Here is a 19,388-nt window from a genome sequence, read left to right as displayed (position 1 = left end):
GCTTGGTCTACAACTCCTTCCTATGAATTTTTTCCCCTTTCTTGGGATACAGGCTTCCGATAGCTTCTGCAGTTTTGATTTAAAGTAATCCCAGGCCTCAACTGCCTTTAGATCCATAAGTTCTTCAGTCCAATCCACTTCCCTAACTAATTGCCTTAATTTTTGAAAGTCAGCCCTTTTGAAATCAAAAACCCTAGTTGCAGATTTATTTTTGTTAATCCTTCCATTTAGTTTGAACTGAATTAGCTCATGATCACTTGAGCCAAGATTGTCCCCTACAACCATTTCTTCTATGAGGTCCTCGCTACTCACCAAAATTAAATCTAAAATGGCATCCCCTCTAGTCGGTTCAGCAACTACTTGTTGAAGGAATCCATCAGCTATCGCATCTAGGAAAATCTGAGCCCTATTATTATTACTAGCACTGGTCCTCCAGTCTATATCTGGGAAGTTAAAGTCTCCCATGATCACGCAGTTTCCATTAGTATTTACTTTATTAAAGACATTAAAAAGGGCTCTATCCATATCCAAATTAGATCCCGGAGGTCTATAGCACACCCCAAGCACTATCGTAGGAGAGGCTTTACTAGTTTTCTTCCCCAATGTAATTTTTGCCCAGACAGACTCTGTCTTATCCATTGCATCGCTTCTTATTTCTTTACATTCTAACTCATCGTTGATATACAATGCTACTCCACCCCCTTACCTTTGTTTCTGTCTTTCCTAAACAGCACATACCCTTCAATACCTGTAGTCCAGTCATGACTACTATTCCACCATGTTTCTGTTATCCCTATAATATCTGGTTTCACTTCCTGCACCAGTAGCTCTAGTTCCTCCATTTTGTTACCTAGACTCCTCGCATTGGTGTATAAACATCTTAATTTTTGCTGTTTGGCCTCGCTCACATTTTGTACCCTATTAGGCACAGTCATTCTACAGCCAGTATAACCTATTAGACTAGTATCCACACCGCCCTCGCTCCTTATATACATTCTCCTACCCATGGCTGTATCCTTTCTTACTTCATCTTCTTCCCTCTCAATGCTAAAATCTGGCGTGGAGATTTTCTGGACATCTCCCATCCATCTCCCCCCAATTCCTAGTTTAAAGCTCTCTTTATCAGTTGTGCCAGCCTCGATCCTAGAAGTCTATTTCCTTCCCTACTCAGATGAAGTCCATCCCGAGAGAACTGACCTCTGTCCGTGAATGCCTCCCAGTGGCCATACATCCCAAAGCCCTCCTTATAGCACCACTGCCTAAGCCATCTGTTGACAGTCATAATCTTGTCACACCTTTGTTGCCCTTCTCTAGGAACAGGAAGGATCCTGCTAAAGATCACCTGAGCCTCAATTTCCTTAAGCGTCTTCCCCAGCCTAGCATAGTCTCCCTTGATACTTTCCAGCGAGAATCTGGCTGTATCATTTGTTCCCACATGAAGGATAATTAGGGGATTCTTTCCCGCTCCCTTGAGGATCCTTTTCAACCTCAGGTCTACATCCCTTATCTTAGCACCCGGAAGACAGCACACCCTTCTATTCTCAGGATCAGCTCTAGTTACAGGCCTGTCTATTCTTCTCAATAAAGAGTCCCCGATCACATAGACCTGCCTTTTCCTGGTGACAGTGCTATTCTCCAGTCTCTCCCCTGTTCCCTCTGGCTGCAAGTTCTTTCCATTCCTATTTTCCCTTATAATCCTCTTCACCCATCCTGTATCCTCCTGGGGCTCATATTTGGTGTAGTCTCCCTTGACTCTTCCCCTTTTTCTATAGGGCTAGCCTCTCTTCTCTTCTTCCTTACCCTTCCACCTTCAGCGACTACCTGCTGAGCCCCTTCTTCATTTTCCAACTCTGCAAACCTGTTCCTAAGCTCTATTTCTCCTTCACTAGCCCGTCTTTTCCTCTGCCTGGGTGATGAAGCGGGACTGTTCTTAATGTTTCCTCTGAATAGTGTGGGGGTGCCTCAGTTTCCCCTATCCAGTTCTTAAGTATCTAAGTGGTGGGATAAGGGTGTATGATCCTTGCAGAGCCCTACAGGGCAGGTGTGTGCAGGGGTCTGGACACAGAGACTGGCCGACACCCTGTTTCCTGGCAACTGATGGCCTGGGCCCTTCCCCCCTGCAAGGTGAGAGCTAAAGGGTTGGAGAACAAAGGAATCCGGTGACCTCCTGGCCTGGGAATGGGACAAAGCCCAGAGGAGGAGGGGCTGGAGGGGGAGGCAGTTTTAGGGCTGGCTGGGGACATGGAGTGAAGTGCAGACGTGGTTGCCTGGCTCACTGCCCCCCAAAATGGACCCATCTGAGGGGTCCTGTTCTCTGCACCTACAAGCTCTGTTTTAGACCATGTTCCTGTCATCTAAAACCTTCCATTTTTCTGGCTGGCTGGTTGACTGTCACGTCTGACTGCGGAGTTGGGGTGCTGGACCCTCTGGCTTCCCCAGGACCCCACCTGGGCAGACTCACTGTGGGAAGGGCACGCAGGGGCAGAGGATGCTGAATGCTCCGAGGTCAGACCCAGGAAGGTGGAAGTTGTGCGAGCTGTGTGTCCTGGAGACAGTCTGCTCCCAGAGAGGAGACTTTCCCCGAGTCCTGACTGGCTTCGTAGGGAGCAGTTCCAGAGCATCGCCCGGGGACTCCATGACAGGGACCTCTCCGTATCTTGCAATTTCTGGCTTTCAGATAGACCCAGACCAAAGCCCAGACCACTTTGCTTTGCATGGGTTCTGCCTCAAATCACAACCTTCCCCCAACCTGGGGGCCTCAAGGTAGGCAAATGCCATAACAAAGCTGCTGGATTTTCAGAGATATGGAGCAACCCGGCTCCCACTGATTTGGGCTGGATCTGGGGGTACCAGCACCACAGAGGAACAGGTCCCCTGGCACACAGGGGCATAAGCTTGGGCCCCATGGCTTAGAAATGGTGGCCTGTGTATTCAGTGACCCTGCTGGGGTCAGGCACCCACGTGGGACAGGTTAGTGGAAGGCAAGGTGGCAGGAAGGAGCGTAGAGGAGTTGAAGCCTCTGGGCACACATCAGGAGAGGAGCTGTTCCGGGCTTGAGTGGGAGGTGGGAAACCAACTGCAGAGTGCAAGGGGGAGCAGGAGCAGAGAAGGGCATGCAGGGGGAGCCGGAGGAGGCACCCATGCAGGGGAGGATGCCACAGAGAGCCTGGGAGGCCAGGGTGAGGAGCTGGAGCTGGAGCTGACATGCAAGGAGGTCCGGGTGAGGCCCAGGGCTGGGGGTGTGATACAGTGGAAGCAGCAGGGCAGGCCGGACATGTGAAGCGAGAAGAGGAGGCTGCAGTAGTCCAGGCGGGAGGTGGCAAAGGCCTTGGCGGTATGGGTGGGGTGGATTTGGGAACCCAGGTAGGAGGGGGTGCTGGCCAGGTACGGTGGGGAAGGAGCCAAGCGAGAGGATGCCTGTGACTGTGCAGGGACAGGCTTGGCCTGGAGGGCAGACTAGTAGGGTGGCAGCCCAAATGCTGGGCATGAGGCGCTGACCTGTTGTAGCAGGAGGCCACCCAGAAGGCAGGACCAAGCCACGGCAGAGACAGCGGGAGGCTGGGGGCAGATGTGCGCACACACAGAATTATTCTGGTTATCAGGCTGTCAAAGCCAGCCTGTCCTGCCTGCAAAGCTGACTCCTGCAGAGTTGGACTGTCCCTTGCCATCTCGTCCACTCTGCCCCCGGCACAGAAGTGGCTCAAGGTGCTGCCATGCCAGCAAGGAGCCCTTGTTGCACTGAATTTCAGCCCAAGAGAATTTACATGGCTCAGGATCTGTGCTGAATGCATCCCCCCACCCCCCCGATACTTCTCTGGCCTAACCGTGCACCCTGGCAGAGCTGCCCTGAGCAGGATGTGGTTTGCTGCAGAATCCTGATTAACTACACAGCAGCACATCACCCCCACGGCCCCCCATTCTCAAGGCACCTCCGGCCAGAGGCCTGAGCTTGCTCAGGGCAGCAATGGGATTCTGGGTGGATCAGCACCAGGCAAGACACCCCACCCCACATGGGGATTACTAGAGACCCTGGCCCCACATTAATGAACCACTGACGTGTGGCTGCCAAGCTGCGCCTCCCCTACCGCAGAGCGAGGCCTAAGGGAAGTCCTGTGCCAAGGCTTCCCAAGCTCACCCCTCCCACCCATCCTCTACCCTGTGCTCTGAAGACTAGTGCAGCAGGTGTGCAAACAGCTTGAGCTCCCTGCAGCACCAGACCTTAACCCCCACGCAGCCTCTGCTCACACGAGCGAGTGCTGGAATACAGGAGCCCCACCCCCAAAGGGCCTCCAGCATCAGAAGCTGCAGAATTTCCCCAGTGATGATATAAGTGCATGGTGGAAACGCGAAGAGAAGCCAGGCCACCTCGATGGCACCGCAGCCACTAGCACAGGCTCCTCTCGCTATTGCTTCCCCTATGGAAGCTCCCACACTTCTGCCCAAAGATCCCACACACACACTCTAATCGTCTGGCTGGACCAGCAAGCTGGCGTCTGGCTCTGTGCTGGAGCTCCTGGGGCAGTTCTGTTCTCAGAATATCCAGGCGCCCCTCCCAAGCTGCGAAGCAGACACCAGCTGCTGCAGTCTGAGAAAGAGATGTAGGGGGACAGTGGGGAGGAGAACCCTGGGAGTTTCCTCTGTTAGGAATTCCCCTCCCAGCACTCCCTCCCGTTTGGTGACCACGTCCCTGGCCCATTGTCTTGTTTCCTAGGAAACTTGTCTGGAGCTTCCCCCCCCCCCGCAACCTACTTCTGCTCCTGCTCTGCCTGTACATCAACCAGCCACTGCTCCCAGCCTGAAGTGCGCAGCACACCAGAGCTGTCACAGACATAACATCATCTGGCAGCAACACCACCTTCATCCTCGCTGGGGTTTCAAACGCTCCTCCTAGATGGGAGACTTGAAAGGATACTGTCAGCTAGGTGCAGGCACCATGCTTAGATGCATGGGGGGCGGGGGAGATAAACAGAAAAGAGAACGGTTTGCAAAACCCAGCACAGAGACATCTCTGCACCAGCTTGCCCTAGGGGAGAAACCGATGTAAACATCTCCCCCCAGGGCTGAGCACCCAGCAAGAATGTGGAGGTGAAACTGATCAGCCCAGATTCAGCATCTGCACTGAGTGATCAAGGCAGATTCATAGATTCCAAGGGCAGAAGCAACTGCTGGGATCATCTAGTCTAACCCGCTGTGTTACATAGGGCAGAGAACTGCCCCAGAATCATTCCTAGAGCATATTGGGAAAAATATCCCATTTTGATTTACAAATGGTCAGTGCTGGAGAATCTATCGTGACCCTTGGTCAGTTGTTCCAATGGTTAATGACCCTCCCTGTTAAAAATTAGCTTTAACTTCCAACCATTGGATCCTGTCACACCTTTCTCTGCTGGACTGAAGAGGCCTTTTAAAAATATTTGTTACCTTCTCTTTGTTAAACTAAATAGACTCCAGGAGCTCAATCTATCACTCTAAGGCAGGTTTTCTAATCCTCTAATCTCTCCTCACCTACTAAAAATTCCCCCATTTTTACATCCCACAATCACATTAGCTCTTTTGGTCACAGCGTCACAGTGGGAGCTCACGTTCAGCTGACTATCCACCAGGATCCCCATATCTTTTTCAGTGTCACAATTTCCCAGGATTGAGCCCCCCCCCCGCATCCTATAAGTGTGGCCGATGTTCTTTGTTCCCAGATGGAGACATACATTTAGCCATATTAAAACACATCGTTAGGCTGTTCCCAAACTTTCCAAGCGATCCAGGTTGCTCTGTTTCAGTGACCTTTCTACTTCATTATTTACAACTCCCCCAATCTTTGTGTCATCTGCAAACTTTATCAGTGGTGATTTTATGTTTTCTTCCAGGTCACTAATAAAAATGTTTAATAGTGAAGGGCCAAGAAACAATTAATGATTCCCCATGGAACGTGATGGGCTGAACGAGGGGCTTTACAGTCCTAGCTTCTGCTTCTTGCAGCCATGGGACCAGGAGGGCAAAGGTGCCTTCCTGATTCCAGGGTGGTCTGGGGACTGATATGGGTCATGGCAGGGGGACCAGAACAGGAGGGCACAAGGGGCCAATGCCACCCCCCACACCTTTACAAAGACTCCATCGCCCCTGGGTCATGGCATAATTTAGGGCAGCCTGGGGATGTGCTCTATTTTATGCAAACCATGCCAGACTTCCCAGAATCCCGACAGATTCAGCTGTGCACCCTCTCTCCCACATCACACACACCTGCCTGGATCCATCCGTACAGAGGCACCTCCACGTACACTTTCCCTCACACTCCAGCATACATGCACCACCCACAAGGTTCTGCACATATGCACCTATGCCACACACATATGTACCCCTGCACAGAGACACCTGGGCGCACACACGTGCACTTGTCCATATTTCTGCTACCAGGCTCCTAATAAAACTGGCTCCCTGGCCAAAGAAGGGAACTGCCAGCCCGCCCTGGGGAAAAGGCTGTTCCTGACCTCATTCCCTTTCACTCCCACTCCCCAGGCTCCCCCAAACACTGCAACTACAGAATGATGTGGGACTGCAAGCAGGGTCTTTGTGGCTGCCATGGCAGGCGCAGTGCCCAGGGCTGCTTCCAGCTGCTGCGTGTCCAGACTCTGGCTTGGAGGTAGGTAACCTCAGGGCAAGACGGACACCTGAGATGGCAGCTGGAGCCCAGCAAAGCTCTCCTGGGAGAGATGGGGATGCGGCCAGGCTGAGAGACAGCAGGAGGTTGGATCATGGACTGAGCCTGCAGGGGAGACTGACTAAAAGGCAGTGTGTGTTCTGTAGCAGTCCAGAGCACTAGAGGGCACTTGGCAGGGCAGCTAGCAGTGGGGGGCTGAGCCAGCTGACATGTGCCAGGAAAAGTGCAAACAGGACAGTTCACAGCTCTGGATGAAGATCAGACAGGGTATGAAAGGACACAGGTCTGGGTATAAAGGCACTAGATGGGGTGGGCTGGTCCAAGCCCTGGGTGATCTTGGGCAAGTCACTGAATCCCAGGATCCCCTCTCCAACTTGTATGGTGTATCCCTTTCTCTCCCCTCCATTCCATCTGCTCTGTTTAGTGCCTCCATTCCTCCTCTTCCTATGCATTTGTACCGCACCTAGCACAAGGTGGCCCCATTCCCGGTCGGAACCATGAGGCACAGCTGTAACACACATTTTAATGGGTCAAACAGAGGAGCTTCCATCACTGCCTCACAGCCCCCAAGATCGCCTCTCTGGAGGCTGTATGAAGGGGGAGTTGGAACAAGCATGTTTCCCTCTGCACGAACAGGCATCAGAGAGGGCTTAACTCAGCAGCACAGCAACAGCGCAAAGGCCTGAAGCAGCAGGGGCATCCCATCTCTGGGCTCCAGGGAGACACTGTTGGGCTGGCGGGCAATGGGCTCCTTACAACGGAACAGCAGAGGGATTCCACCACCGGAGGCCTGGGCCCAGAACTCCAGTTGAAAGGAGCGTGGGATCAGAGTAGGAGTGGTCAGCTCTCCCGTATGCTCTATGCAGGGGATGAAAGCGACTCAGAGCCTTCTAACAACAGGAGCAAATCCGAGCACCCCTCAGGAGATGAGCCGGACCATGTCTCAGGCTGCTGAGCGGGCCAGAGATCAAACGCTGTGTGGTCCTGAGGTGCAGTACCTTCCCTGAGAGCTGAAAAGAGCAAGCCAAGCACCACTGCTTGCTTGTCTGAAAGGCCCTGCCGAGCTCCTTTGTCTGCACATCCATCAAAGCTGCTGTTCAGGGCCAATCCTCAGGCTGCTGGGCTCCGTGCCCAAACAGCAGGCACACCGTGTGCATGGGCGAGGGAGGCACCACCCCATGCTGCCCGGCTGGGGCTCTGGCAGGACTAACACCCGGGACCCCGCAGGACTGACTTTGACAGCTTAACTAGGAGAGGAGGAGGAGGAGGAGGAGGCAAGAGACCCTGGGAATAACAAAACTTCCCCATCCCACAGGGGTCTGCAAGGATCAATACAGTAACGATTGCTACTGCTCAGACACTACCGTACCATGGCCCAGTTCAGTCCCATAGATCGACTGATCCCAATGTGCTGGGGGCAGGGAGAGAGGCTGAGTTGCACCGCAGGGAGGAGTGACCCAGGGCCTCTGCTTGGGCAAGGCATTCCGGGCCCGAAGCAGGCAGCATGTCTAGCCTTGGCTTGTTGCAAGATACGGGACTTCACAATCACACCATCCTGTCCTTCTCCACCACCCCCGGAGGTAAACAAGCCGCTAGCATGCGGGACTGACTCGGGGCCACAGGCAGACTGGGATCGTCACTGCGTTTGACAGGACACAAAACGCTTGCCGGACGCTTCATGAGATGTTGACCTTTGTATCAGTCACCAATCCCTGGGTCTATCGGGGGAGTTGGGGATCTGGCAGTGGCCTACAGTCAAACATAGCTAGTCCCAGCATGGCACAATTTGTATCCCCCAACAACGAGAGCAGCCACACAAGCAAGGCCCTGGGAAACCAGCTCAGACAGTCCAGGGGGGTCAACAGCTGGAGAGAGGTGACACGGATCCCTGAGCTAATCCTCATCTTTCCTTCTTGGCTTTCTGGATGCTGCTGTTAAGGTGACCTCTGGCTGACTTGATTTTACACATTATTTAATCCTCCCGCCTCCCCGAAACATCTGTAGAGCCAACATCCAAGCTCCTGTGTTCAGGCAGCGATGGTACCGGCTCCGTGCCAGGGACATAGGCAGACCCTGGAGCATTCAGACAGCTTGGCTGCTAGCCTGAGCTGGTGCTATCGGGGTGGGGGAGAAAGAGGCACATGTGCCAAGGAAAGGCAAGGCAAGCTTGGCAGAACCGCAGCCCAGGGCTTCCCTCCAGTTACCCTAGTGGCTCTGCGGCTGGATGGGAACATAGAAGCTTTCGTCCAACCGGTTACCGCAGCAGCCTCTCCCTGCACCTGGATCAGGAGGTTTTAGGAGCGAGACTGATGAGTGTCTGAGCTGTGAAGTATCCAGGCCCCCACAGACCAGTCCAGGCGAGCTCTGGCAGCTCTCCCTCCTTTGCAAACAGCTCCCCCGTGTGGGCAAACATCACCCCAACATCCACTGGTCCTGGTCCGTGCAGCTGAGACAGGGATGCTGCATTTCTCCAGGGCAGCTGGTGCCTCCATCCCAGCAGCGCGCAGGCTGGGCCACTAGGGCGCATTCGGAACCCCCCAACTCACGAGCACGGATCACTGCACGGCGAAGTGCTGGAGTCACAGGGCTTTGCTGTTGCACAAGGACAAGGCTGTGATAATGTATCAACCCCCTGTGATGCAAGGATGGAGGGGCCCTGGTGGGGCAGAGCCTGACATTTAGGAGATCCTGGGTTCAATTCCCTGCCCTGCTGCAGATGGCTGGGGCAACCTTGGGCAAGTCACTTAGGTCCCTATCTGTGCAGAAGCACAAAGAAACAATGGGGGTAACGGTACTGCCCACCTCACAGGGGATTGTGCAGAGTGTGAGGTGTTCACACTCCAGCAATGGGGACCATGTAAGTACCAGAGACAGCCTGTCTGTTCACCACATCCATCTCAGTCATGCCCTGGGACCCACTAGCTTCCCTCTCTTCATGGGTCAGAAGCTGATTTTCCTCTTCTCCCCGCCATCCTAGTGCCCATGAGAGGGGGCGTGGGCAGACGTCTCCACTTGGTCATTCTAGATCAGTGGCTCTCAACCCTTTTTTTTTTTTTTTTTTAAACGCTAGTGACCCCTTTCAAGCAAGCCTCTGAGTGCAACCCCCCTTCAAAACTAAAAACACTCTTTTATATATTTAACACCATTAAAAATGCCAGAGGCAAAGCAGGATTTGGGATAGAGGTTGACAGCTCGCGACCTCCCATGTAATAACCTCCCAACCCCCAGTTTCTGCTCTAGATGCTCAGTGCCACCCACGCTGGGCTCTCTCTTCCCTTCCATCTCAGGCCCAGCCCAGTGGTTTGGGCAGCAGGACTGAAGTCAGGCAATCTGGGTTAGCTGTGGGACCTTAGGCAAGTGTTGTTCCCTTTCTGTATCTCAATTTGCCCAGCTGTAAAATGGTAATAAAAATAACCGGGGGGCGGTCATGAGAATTAAGTGATTAGCAGCTGTGACATGCTTGAGAGCCTCTGATGACAGGTGCCATACAAGGCACAGTACTGCTCACTCTTCACTCAGACCCACGGGCTTTGCGGCAGCTGCATGGACACTCCTGCCCCGGAGAAATGAACAATGCCAGACCACTTCCTGACAACACTCTGCCCGTCTCGAGCCCACCCCTGCCAGCGTTCAGATCGCCATGGGCGTTAGCAGTTCAGTTAGCCCCCCACCAGCCTTGCGAGTCAGGGTGGTGTTCCCCACATTTTACAGATGGGAAACTCCAGCACACAAGGGTTTGCCCATGGTCACGTGTCAGCAGCAGAGTGGGGAAAGGAGCCGGATCTGACTTTCAGGCCTTGGCTTAAGACATTATCTTGTCTCATCCTATATGCCCCACCTCACAGGTAACACACAAATGGCTGAGCTTCAAGCTCACAGCACCAGTCATGGCACCCCAGTATCACCTTGCCAGCAATGCCACATGCCATCCATGTGTGCCGCAAACAGAGCACACAGCGGGCACGGCTGGGATTGACTGAGGTTTCATTGTTACACACAATTACATTCCATGACTGGGCCCCAATTACTGCAGGGCTGTGTATTCAACACTCAACACAGGCTAAGAGCACATACAAACGCACCAACCACACAGATGCCAAACACTTCTTACCCATTACAATGCTATTTGAAAGGCAGAGGAGAGACAACGACAGCAATAGCAGGGTGACGAGGCCCCTGCTACAGCATGATCTAAAGGAACCTGGAGACTGAGATGATGGAAAATGAACCATTTGTGCCCTATCTACCTGTGACCCTCTTCCACTGGAGTTATTGCGTTTCAAACACAATCCAAATCCTGCTCACGGTCTCTCCCTCCCACCCCATGCTGCTGATGAATTTCTCTGTGCCTTTTAGACACCTCTAATTAGATGAACTTTTTCTCTTACCCATCCCCAGAGCCACCTCCTTTCTCCCCTCCCCCCCGAAGCTGGCAATCACAAGGGCAGAATGCTGGCTTGCTCAGCAAGCTGGAATCAAAGTTTGAACAGCAAAACCCAGCAGGTGTGGGATGTGATCAGAGACCCAGAGAGCCTTCACTCCATCTGCACCCCTCCCAATCCGTCTGCTCTAGCAACCTTCAGTCCAACACAGCCACTCATCTGTCTGCTCTCCCTTTCCCCCAGCTGCAGCGCTTCTGGTTTATTTCCACTCCTGCTATGATCTATAACAAGATGTGCCACAAGCAGGTCTATGGAGTGAGACATCGTGAGGCTTGCTGCATGCAATGGTGAGCCAGACAATGTGCGACTGTACAAACCCCAACCCTACCTGCCGGTCTCTGCGGACAGCAGCTGCTGATGGAAACTGTCAGAACAAGGTCCTGGACTGCAGCTCTCCCAAGAAGTAATCTCAGAGAAAGCAGCTGCTTTGTATATTGCCTAGAGGCCCTCCCTGAGGTCAGCACCCCATTGTGTGAGGTGCTACAGACATGTAGGGCACAATTCTGGTGCTTGGCTCTGCCCTAAGGAAAAGCTCAGTCTGGATTCTGACCAGTGCTGCAGGGAGACAGCCAGGTGAGGGTCTCCAGCTCCCATGAGGTGGCGAGTTCCCTCCAATGGCTCTCAGCTGGAGTGCAGCTGTACATACATGTTTTGCATCCCCAGCACTCAAAGCCTGAGCTCACGGGGCGGGGTAGGGTGGCCGTGGCTGTCCCACGGCACGCCGGAAAGCACCCAGATGTGGAAGGCTCTGTATAACCAGACAGGAATGTGGCTGTCAGCATTTAGGATTGCACTTCATTAGCTCCCTGAGATGAAAGACATTCCCAAAGCCAATGCCTTTAGCTCGCAGGGCATGGACTTGGCCCGGCTTTTTGGACCCATAACACAACAGAGAGAGGGGATTCAGTTGGGTTAAGTGAGCCGGAGCCACTCAGAATGCAGCTAAAAGAAGGAATGTACTGAGCTTGGGAGATGCAAATATTGCTCCTGCCTGTTGCTGCCCACGCTGGCTTCGCAGGGCTAATCCAGAGTGACCCTGCAGGTGGGGTTTCAGAAAGGGGAGTGAGTCCTTGGGGAGGGGAAGGATAGCTGGCAACCAAACCCTAAGCGCACAAAAGAATTGCACACACTTCCATTTCAGCAGCATGTCCACAGCAAGAGCCATCAAAGGGCATCACAGCCCTTCCATGGGTCTCCGCCCCTGCTAGCACATCTGCCTTGCCCCTGCTGCCACCCCCATCCATGCAGTGACAGTCTGCCCACTGCATGTGTACCCCACTAGCATAGTGGCTGATCCTCAGGAAGGACAGCAGCCTAGCAGAGCTACTCTTTAGCAAGGGCTGCGGTGCCAAGGGTCACAGGTGAAAACCCCACTGGTGACACATACGGGGAGGTGTGGGGGGCATGACATTGGACATTCTGTTGGTGCAGTGCCAGCACCCCAGAAAGGGAAATGCAATGCAAGCCAGTGAAGCACCTTCCCCGAGATATTGGGGACAGATGCCCCCTGCAAGTCCTGCCACTGAAATGGTTAAATATGAGAATAGTGAAAGTCAATCAGCTCCCACCCCAAACATGGCCCTAGGAGCTTTGCTGCTGACTAAGGCTACGTCTGCACTATGGGGACTATAGCGACACAGCTCGATCGACACAGCAATGCCAGCACACACCCGCAGCGTCAACGTAGCCTACAGCTGGAAGGGGTTTTTCCATCAGCGTAGGAACACCACCTACCCGGGTGATGGTAGCTAGACTGATGAAAAACTGTTTCCGTCACCCAAGCTGTGTCAACACCGAGGGTGTGATCAGCATAGCCGTGGCCCTCGCGAGCTCCAGAACTATGCTGACCTACATTTTCAGTGGAGCCCAGGTCCAAAGCCCAAGTCATTGAGAGTTATGAAGCCTGCACAGCTAGTAAACCTGCCCCCGGGCCACACCTGCAAAGCCATCCCCAGCCCATGAAAACCCCAGGGACACTGCAAACTTGGTGCTTTCCCATTACAACCCACTGAGCTAACCCACGGCCTCTGCCCCAAAGCGACACGCAGATATAGACCTGCCACTGCAGTGGAGAACAAACAAGCAGTAGTCAAGTGCCTCAACTGGCCTCTGAAACAGCGGCTTCTCAGGACGTGGAGGGTGCCAAGCAACCACCTCCCCGGGACCCCCCCCCACACGTCCTTAGCTAAAGTGAACTCAGTGCTTGTCAAAGGGGCTGTGCTGATGACCATGCAGAGCCAAGACCTTTGCTTACGCACTGGATGGGTCTAGCTTGGGCAGCAATAGTGCAAGTTTCCACGCCCAATGCCACCTGTCTATGGCGCTAACCTCACCATAGGATCTAGGTGCTTCCCTGTAGGCCTCAGGCACAGCTAGATCACCAACTCGTCTCACACAGGCCCATTTCACACCCCACCCTGGCGAGAATCCAGGCAAAAGGCCCCATATCCTTCCAACTGCTCCCTCAGCCTGCTGGGCCCTTGGGGGGTCCAACTACCACAAAATCCAACCCTCCCGCCTCGGAAAAGCCTGAGGTTCTGCAAGGGCCTGCATGGGTCGGGGCCGGGGGGCGTCACAGGGGGAGAGGGCAATGGGAAGCCCAGAGTAACATTATGAACAATAATTAATCCAGTTTGAAGAGAACCTGGGGCCTATTGGGACACTGCCAGCAGCCAGATGCACCCAGGCGCTCTTCTGCCTCATTTACAATCCCAGCAGCCCCAGGGATTGAATGACAAGCAGCGATGGCAGTGGAGTTCTGCCTGCAAAGATGGGGCCAGGCTTTGCACCCGAAAGCAAAGGGACTCATCCGGGGCAGGACCAGCTAAGCTGCAGTGCTAAGGGGCAGGGACTCCAGTGTGAGCCAGGAGCTCAAAACCGAGCCCCGGGTCCAAAACCTGAACAAAAATACATGAAGTGTCCATCTTAGCTGTGATCTGACAGTTCAGGATCTATGCCCACAGGGCAGGTCTGCTAAACACACAAGGGGAAATGCTCGTTAGTACAGAGAGAGAAGGAATGTTCCCCTAATGAACATGTGCATTGTGGAACGAAGGTAGAAGGGCAGGTGGGAGCTCAGACCCGGTGGGCGGAGGGAGGGAAGAAGAGAGGGGGATGGGCAGGCTGGAGCTCAGAGGGGTGGTGGGGGAGAAGAGAGGGGTATGGGCAGGTCAGAGCTGGGGTGGGGGAGGGAGAAGAGGGGGGATGGGCAGGCCGAAGCTCAGACCTGGGATGGGAAGAGGCGCAAGGAGAAGGGGAGGCCGGAGCTCAGACATGCATCCTTTTCTTTGGTAGGTGAACGTCAGTGATCTGGTTCATGATCACCAGGGCAGGGTAGAAGGGCAATGCCAGGCAGAAATACCAAGCTACCCCTTTGACCTGTGCCTGGAACCAATCAGAGCAAATCCCGAGGACTACAGTGAAGGTGGCCAGCAGACACACAACCAGGCCACACGTGACATGGTACAGCCTTAGCTGTGCCACAGCAGCGATCCTCAGCAGCTGGGGCAAGTGCAGGCTAAGCCCGCACAGAGCCTGCCCACAGGTGGCAGCCAGAGTCAGGATGCCCAGGAGGCTGTGCCAGGAAACCAAGTGCGGGAGCTCACTCCGATTCTTGCTGGAGACGATGAAGCCTAGGCCCAGTGTGGCAGACACGACCACCAGCGTCTGCGCGGTCCAGTGCAGCCCCACTTTCACCTGACGGGAGCAGAAGCAGAACGGGGAGTTCTCGGGCGAGAAGAGCAGGATGGCTTCGGGCAGGCAGAGGCAGAACTGGGGACACAGGAGACCATTAGCAACACGATGCCTGGTTGCCCCCCATCCTGCCTGGCGGGAACATTGGCCAAGGACCCTGCGTGGGGCAGCACATTAGCCCAGAGACAGAAGAGTGCAAGGGGCCTTTAGGGGAAGAAGGAAAAGTTCATGCTTCCAAACCTGAGCTACTCCCGTGGGTAGAGCCATGAGATGGCCACCACCAGTGACAAGAGTGTCCTGCCAGCTGAGGGCACAACGTACATAAAGGGGAACTGGGAAACTCAGCCTTATCCCTGTGAGTTAGTTCAATCCTAGCAAATCATGCACACTCCTGCTCCCATCATTAGCATCAGGGCTTTGCAGGGCAGGTAGACGCTGCCGCAGCATTAGCATGTCACCTGCGGACACTGCACCCACCACCAACCTCTTTCCAGGAGTTGTTTTGAATCTAAAAAGCCCCCTATTGCATGTTCCTGGGGACTTTCAAGACCCTCCTCTCACTCCAGTGGAGCTCAGCTGGGATACGCTCATGCAGCCCCCATGTTTCTATTCTGCGGGGTGGAGAGAGATAATGGTCAGAAGCAGGGCATTCCGGGCTCGAATACATGTCCCACTTTTTATTATTATTTTTAAACCTTCAGGGCATGTTGCAGGATCTAGCTATTCCCTAAGGCCTGTCATGGGAAGAGGGTTTTCTGGGGGGGCAGAATTTGCCATTTCGTTGTTTTCATTGAGCTATGCTTTTAAACTAGTGTAAATGTGTTTGGAAAACGGTAACAGGCAGCCAGTTTATCAATCAAAATAAATAATTCTCATCTATTTCATATGTAGAGGAAACCATCTTTAACTCCTGGCAGTGTAAGAGGGTCTGCCTCCCACTGTCTATTCAGAATTCCCAGATACACATACTTCTCTTACTGATGTTACAGAGTCCCACTCTGATCCAGACGAAAACCCTTCACCCCTGAACCCTCGCTCTCAGCCATTAGCCCAGCAGCTTTCACTCCAAACTGACACTGAACCACATCTGGAATCAGCATCTGCTCAGGGCTAAGAACTACCGTTTGGGGGCATCTTGCCAATCAGGAGAGCACCTACTTTAAAGATGTGGGTAATAAATTCATTGTTGACACTAGATCAGATGCTATCGTCTGCGCTTCCCTCCAACCACCACATCCACCCACTGAAACACTGGAAATCAGACCTCAGGAGTGAACGGAAGCCAGCTAGGACACACAAGTCCTCAGGAAGATAACACTTGCTGCAATGAATCACGGACAAATGAGTGCATGCTGCTAAGGGTGGCTCCATCTGCACCAGTGGGGCCCAGGGGGAGGGAAGCCAGAGCTACATGCTAACATCTCCAAAAGCAAACCAAAGTGGCTATAAACCTGGGGACATTTCTAGTAGATAAACAGGGAAAAAACAAAACAAAACAAAACAAAAACTTACCGCTATAGACATGAAGACTGGGTGCCAAGAAAACAGACCTGGGAAGGAAAGAGTCAACACTTCCAGTTGCGGCAACACTAAACAGGAAATGATGCTTCATTCACCCATTCTGTACCCATTTCTTATCATGATTATAGTTCCTCTCCCCGGCTGTGGAGCCCGATGGGGACAATCAAGTATGGAGGGTTCACGGAACTGTCTGGTGCTCTGGTCTGAATCCTGTTTTCCTGATGGATTTGGGAAGGCGCATGGAATACAGGGTTTCAGTCCCTTTCTCCTCACCGTTGGCAATGTTTATTTCTATCCTTTGGAGATAATATCCCTTCTCAGAGTTAATCAGTGGTTCTTAAAAAGTACTGTGTGTTCAAACTGAGCAGAAACCAAGATGAGTGCAGCCTTTTAAACAATGTTACATTGGCCTGAGTCTGCACTGCAACTCTTCCCAGATGCATCCCATTTCAGGCACAGCTTCTGCCCTCCCCCACCCCCCACATGGACCTTCTCTAACTGCAATAAGCTGACCCAAACACAGGGAATGCTGAAACTGACGTGCTGGGAAACTTCATAGATGCTGAAAAACTAAGTGGTCCATAATTTCACATCCCTCCCTCTCCTCCTGCGGAAGAGAAGAGTGAGGGGGGATTTGATCGCTGCTTTCAACTACCTGACAGGGGGTTCCAAAGAGGATGGATCTAGGCTGTTCTCAGTGGTGGCAGATGACAGAACAAGGAGCAATGGTCTCAAGTTGCAGTGGGGGAGGTTTAGGTTGGATATTAGGAAAAACTTTTTCACTAGGAGGGTGGTGAAGCACTGGAATGGAGGGAGCACCTAGGGAGGTGGTGGAATCTTCTTCCCGTGAAGTTTTTAAGGTCAGGCTTGACAAAGCCCTGGCTGGGATGATTTAGTTGGGGTTGGTCCTGCTTTGAGCAGGGGGTTGGGCTAGATACCTCCTGAGGTCCCTTCCAACCCTGATATTCTATGATTCCTCCCAGTCTCTGCTAGGTCCCCCCACACTTTAAAAGCCAGCGTCACCCATCTTAGGGAGGAGGAGCGACTGACAACCCAGTGGAGAACAAGGAATAAAACTGCTGGCTCCTGCTCTCCAGCCCTTGGCTCCCTCTCCCAGAGGCAAGAGGAGACATACACATGAGTAATGCTGGGACAGACAGGCTCTGGCCAGCCCTGGGGAGAAGACACCCCATTTCAGAGACCCAGGACAGGGAGAATGTGGAAGAGAGGTCCGGAAGGGCGTTGGGAACTGACTCAGTACAGAGCCTAATGCCCCAACACGGGGGCCCTGTGCTATAGGGAGCAGGGTAGAGGCTTAGGAGGGGGAGCTCAGGGGTTCTGCAGGCCACTTACCAGTAATTACTAAGAGGGGTCCCCTGACTCTGGCCCCACGTTCCCGTCCTCAGCCTGCTGCATCCCTACAGCCCCATCACTTCCTCTGCCGCTGCTCCGCCTCTGGGCTCCTGCACCCTCCATTGGCCCCCAGGGGCCAGGCCCCTCATCCAGCTTCACCCCAACCCTCACCTGGACCCACCCAGCCCCCGGCCCAGTCCATGCCTCCCCTACCCTGCCCCCCCCACAAACCCCCAGATCATGCCTCCCCTACCCCAGCCCTCCGCACTGACCACCCTCAGCCCCCGGCCCAGTCCATGCCTCCCTCCCCCGGCCCCCCAGTCTCCACCCCGCCCCTCCCCTACCCCGGCCCCCCATCCTTTCCCGCCCCAGCACCCACTGACCCCTCGGCCCCTCCTGTGGCCTGCCCCACTCACTGGTGCCGGGCCGGGAGAGCAGCAGCAGGCAGAGGGTGAGGCCCAGCGCCGCCAGGTGCGCCAGGAGGCCGGTGCCCCGCCGCAGCCAGCGGGAGACGCGGCACCGCGGGGGCCCGGCCTGCATAGCGGGCCTGGGGGCGCCCCCAGCACCGGCCTGCGGGGCCGAGCGCGTGAGGCGGGGCCGGGGGAAAGCGAGGGGCGGAGGGGAGGGGAGGGGTTCAAGGCGCCAGAGAGGAGGAGGGGAGGGGAAGGGGGTGGAGCCGGAGGGGGAGGGGCCAGAGGGGTGGGGGGGGTTCAAGGGGCCAGAGGGGAGAGGAAGGGGTGGAGCTAGAGGGATCCAGGGGGAGGGGCCAGAGGGGTGGGGGGGGGTTCAAGGGGCCAGAGGGGAGAGGAAGGGGTGGAGCTAGAGGGATCCAGGGGGAGGGGCCAGAGGGGTGGGGGGGGTTCAAGGGGCCAGAGGGGAGAGGAAGGGGTGGAGCTAGAGGGATCCAGGGGGAGGGGCCAGAGGGGTGGGGGGAGGGGTTCAAGGGGCCAGAGGGGAGAGGAAGGGGTGGAGCTAGAGGGATCCAGGGGGAGGGGCCAGAGGGGTGGGGGGAGGGGTTCAAGGGGCCAGAGGGGAGAGGAAGGGGTGGAGCTAGAGGGATCCAGGGGGAGGGGCCAGAGGGGTGGGGGGGGGTTCAAGGGGCCAGAGGGGAGAGGAAGGGGTGGAGCTAGAGGGATCCAGGGGGAGGGGCCAGAGGGGTGGGGGGAGGGGTTCAAGGGGCCAGAGGGGAGAGGAAGGGGTGGAGCTAGAGGGATCCAGGGGGAGGGGCCAGAGGGGTGGGGGGAGGGGTTCAAGGGGCCAGAGGGGAGAGGAAGGGGTGGAGCTAGAGGGATCCAGGGGGAGGGGTTCAAGGGGCCACTGGGGAGAGGGAGGGTCTGGAGGACTGAAGTCCTAGTGGAGGAGCAGGGGTCATGGTACTTTTCCTGCTTTGAGCAGGGGGTTGGACTAGATGACCTTCTGGGGTCCCTTCCAACCCTGATATTCTATGATTCTATGATTCTCTCCCCCCACCCCCAAGCCGCTCTACTTTCTCCCAGGACCCTTGACCACCCCCCTTTGGGTTCACAGGGCACAGCCCCTGTGCAGCTCGTCTTCTAGGAGGGCAATCAGCCTGGGGGGCCAAAGCCCCATCGCCCCTTTCGTCTGGCGTCTCTCTGGGGCCGGTTCCCTGCTGTGCCGGCTGGCAGCCAACATAGGCCAGGACGCCAAAGGGGGCAGCTCTATGGGCGTTTGAGACCCAGGCCCACGCCCCAGCAGCATGAATT

At 54.7% G+C, this 19,388-nt stretch overlaps 1 protein-coding gene across 2 annotated transcripts; it reads right to left on the bottom strand.

Annotated features, from left to right (window-relative positions):
- Window positions 1-14,293: 14,293 nt before the first annotated feature.
- On the bottom strand, window positions 14,294-18,274 carry LOC119846450 (probable transmembrane reductase CYB561D1). Of its 2 annotated transcripts, none has more exons than XM_038380128.2 (3): window positions 18,081-18,274; window positions 16,303-16,340; window positions 14,294-14,868 (listed from the first exon to the last, which is right to left on the bottom strand). In XM_038380128.2, the coding sequence occupies exons 1-3, from the start codon at window positions 18,202-18,204 to the stop codon at window positions 14,365-14,367; spliced, it is 666 nt and encodes a 221-aa protein (XP_038236056.1). In that variant the 5' UTR covers window positions 18,205-18,274; the 3' UTR covers window positions 14,294-14,364. The 2 variants fall into 2 exon arrangements, with proteins under 2 accessions (XP_038236056.1, XP_038236057.1); XM_038380129.2 differs by lacking the exon at window positions 18,081-18,274 and adding an exon at window positions 17,665-17,765.
- Between the last annotated feature and the right edge of the window lie 1,114 nt (window positions 18,275-19,388).

Source organism: Dermochelys coriacea, chromosome 21 (genome assembly GCF_009764565.3).
Source record: "Dermochelys coriacea isolate rDerCor1 chromosome 21, rDerCor1.pri.v4, whole genome shotgun sequence".
NCBI lineage: Eukaryota > Metazoa > Chordata > Testudines > Dermochelyidae > Dermochelys > Dermochelys coriacea.
Note: the sequence above shows the minus strand (reverse complement) of the source record. Positions and strands in the feature narration are given on the sequence as shown.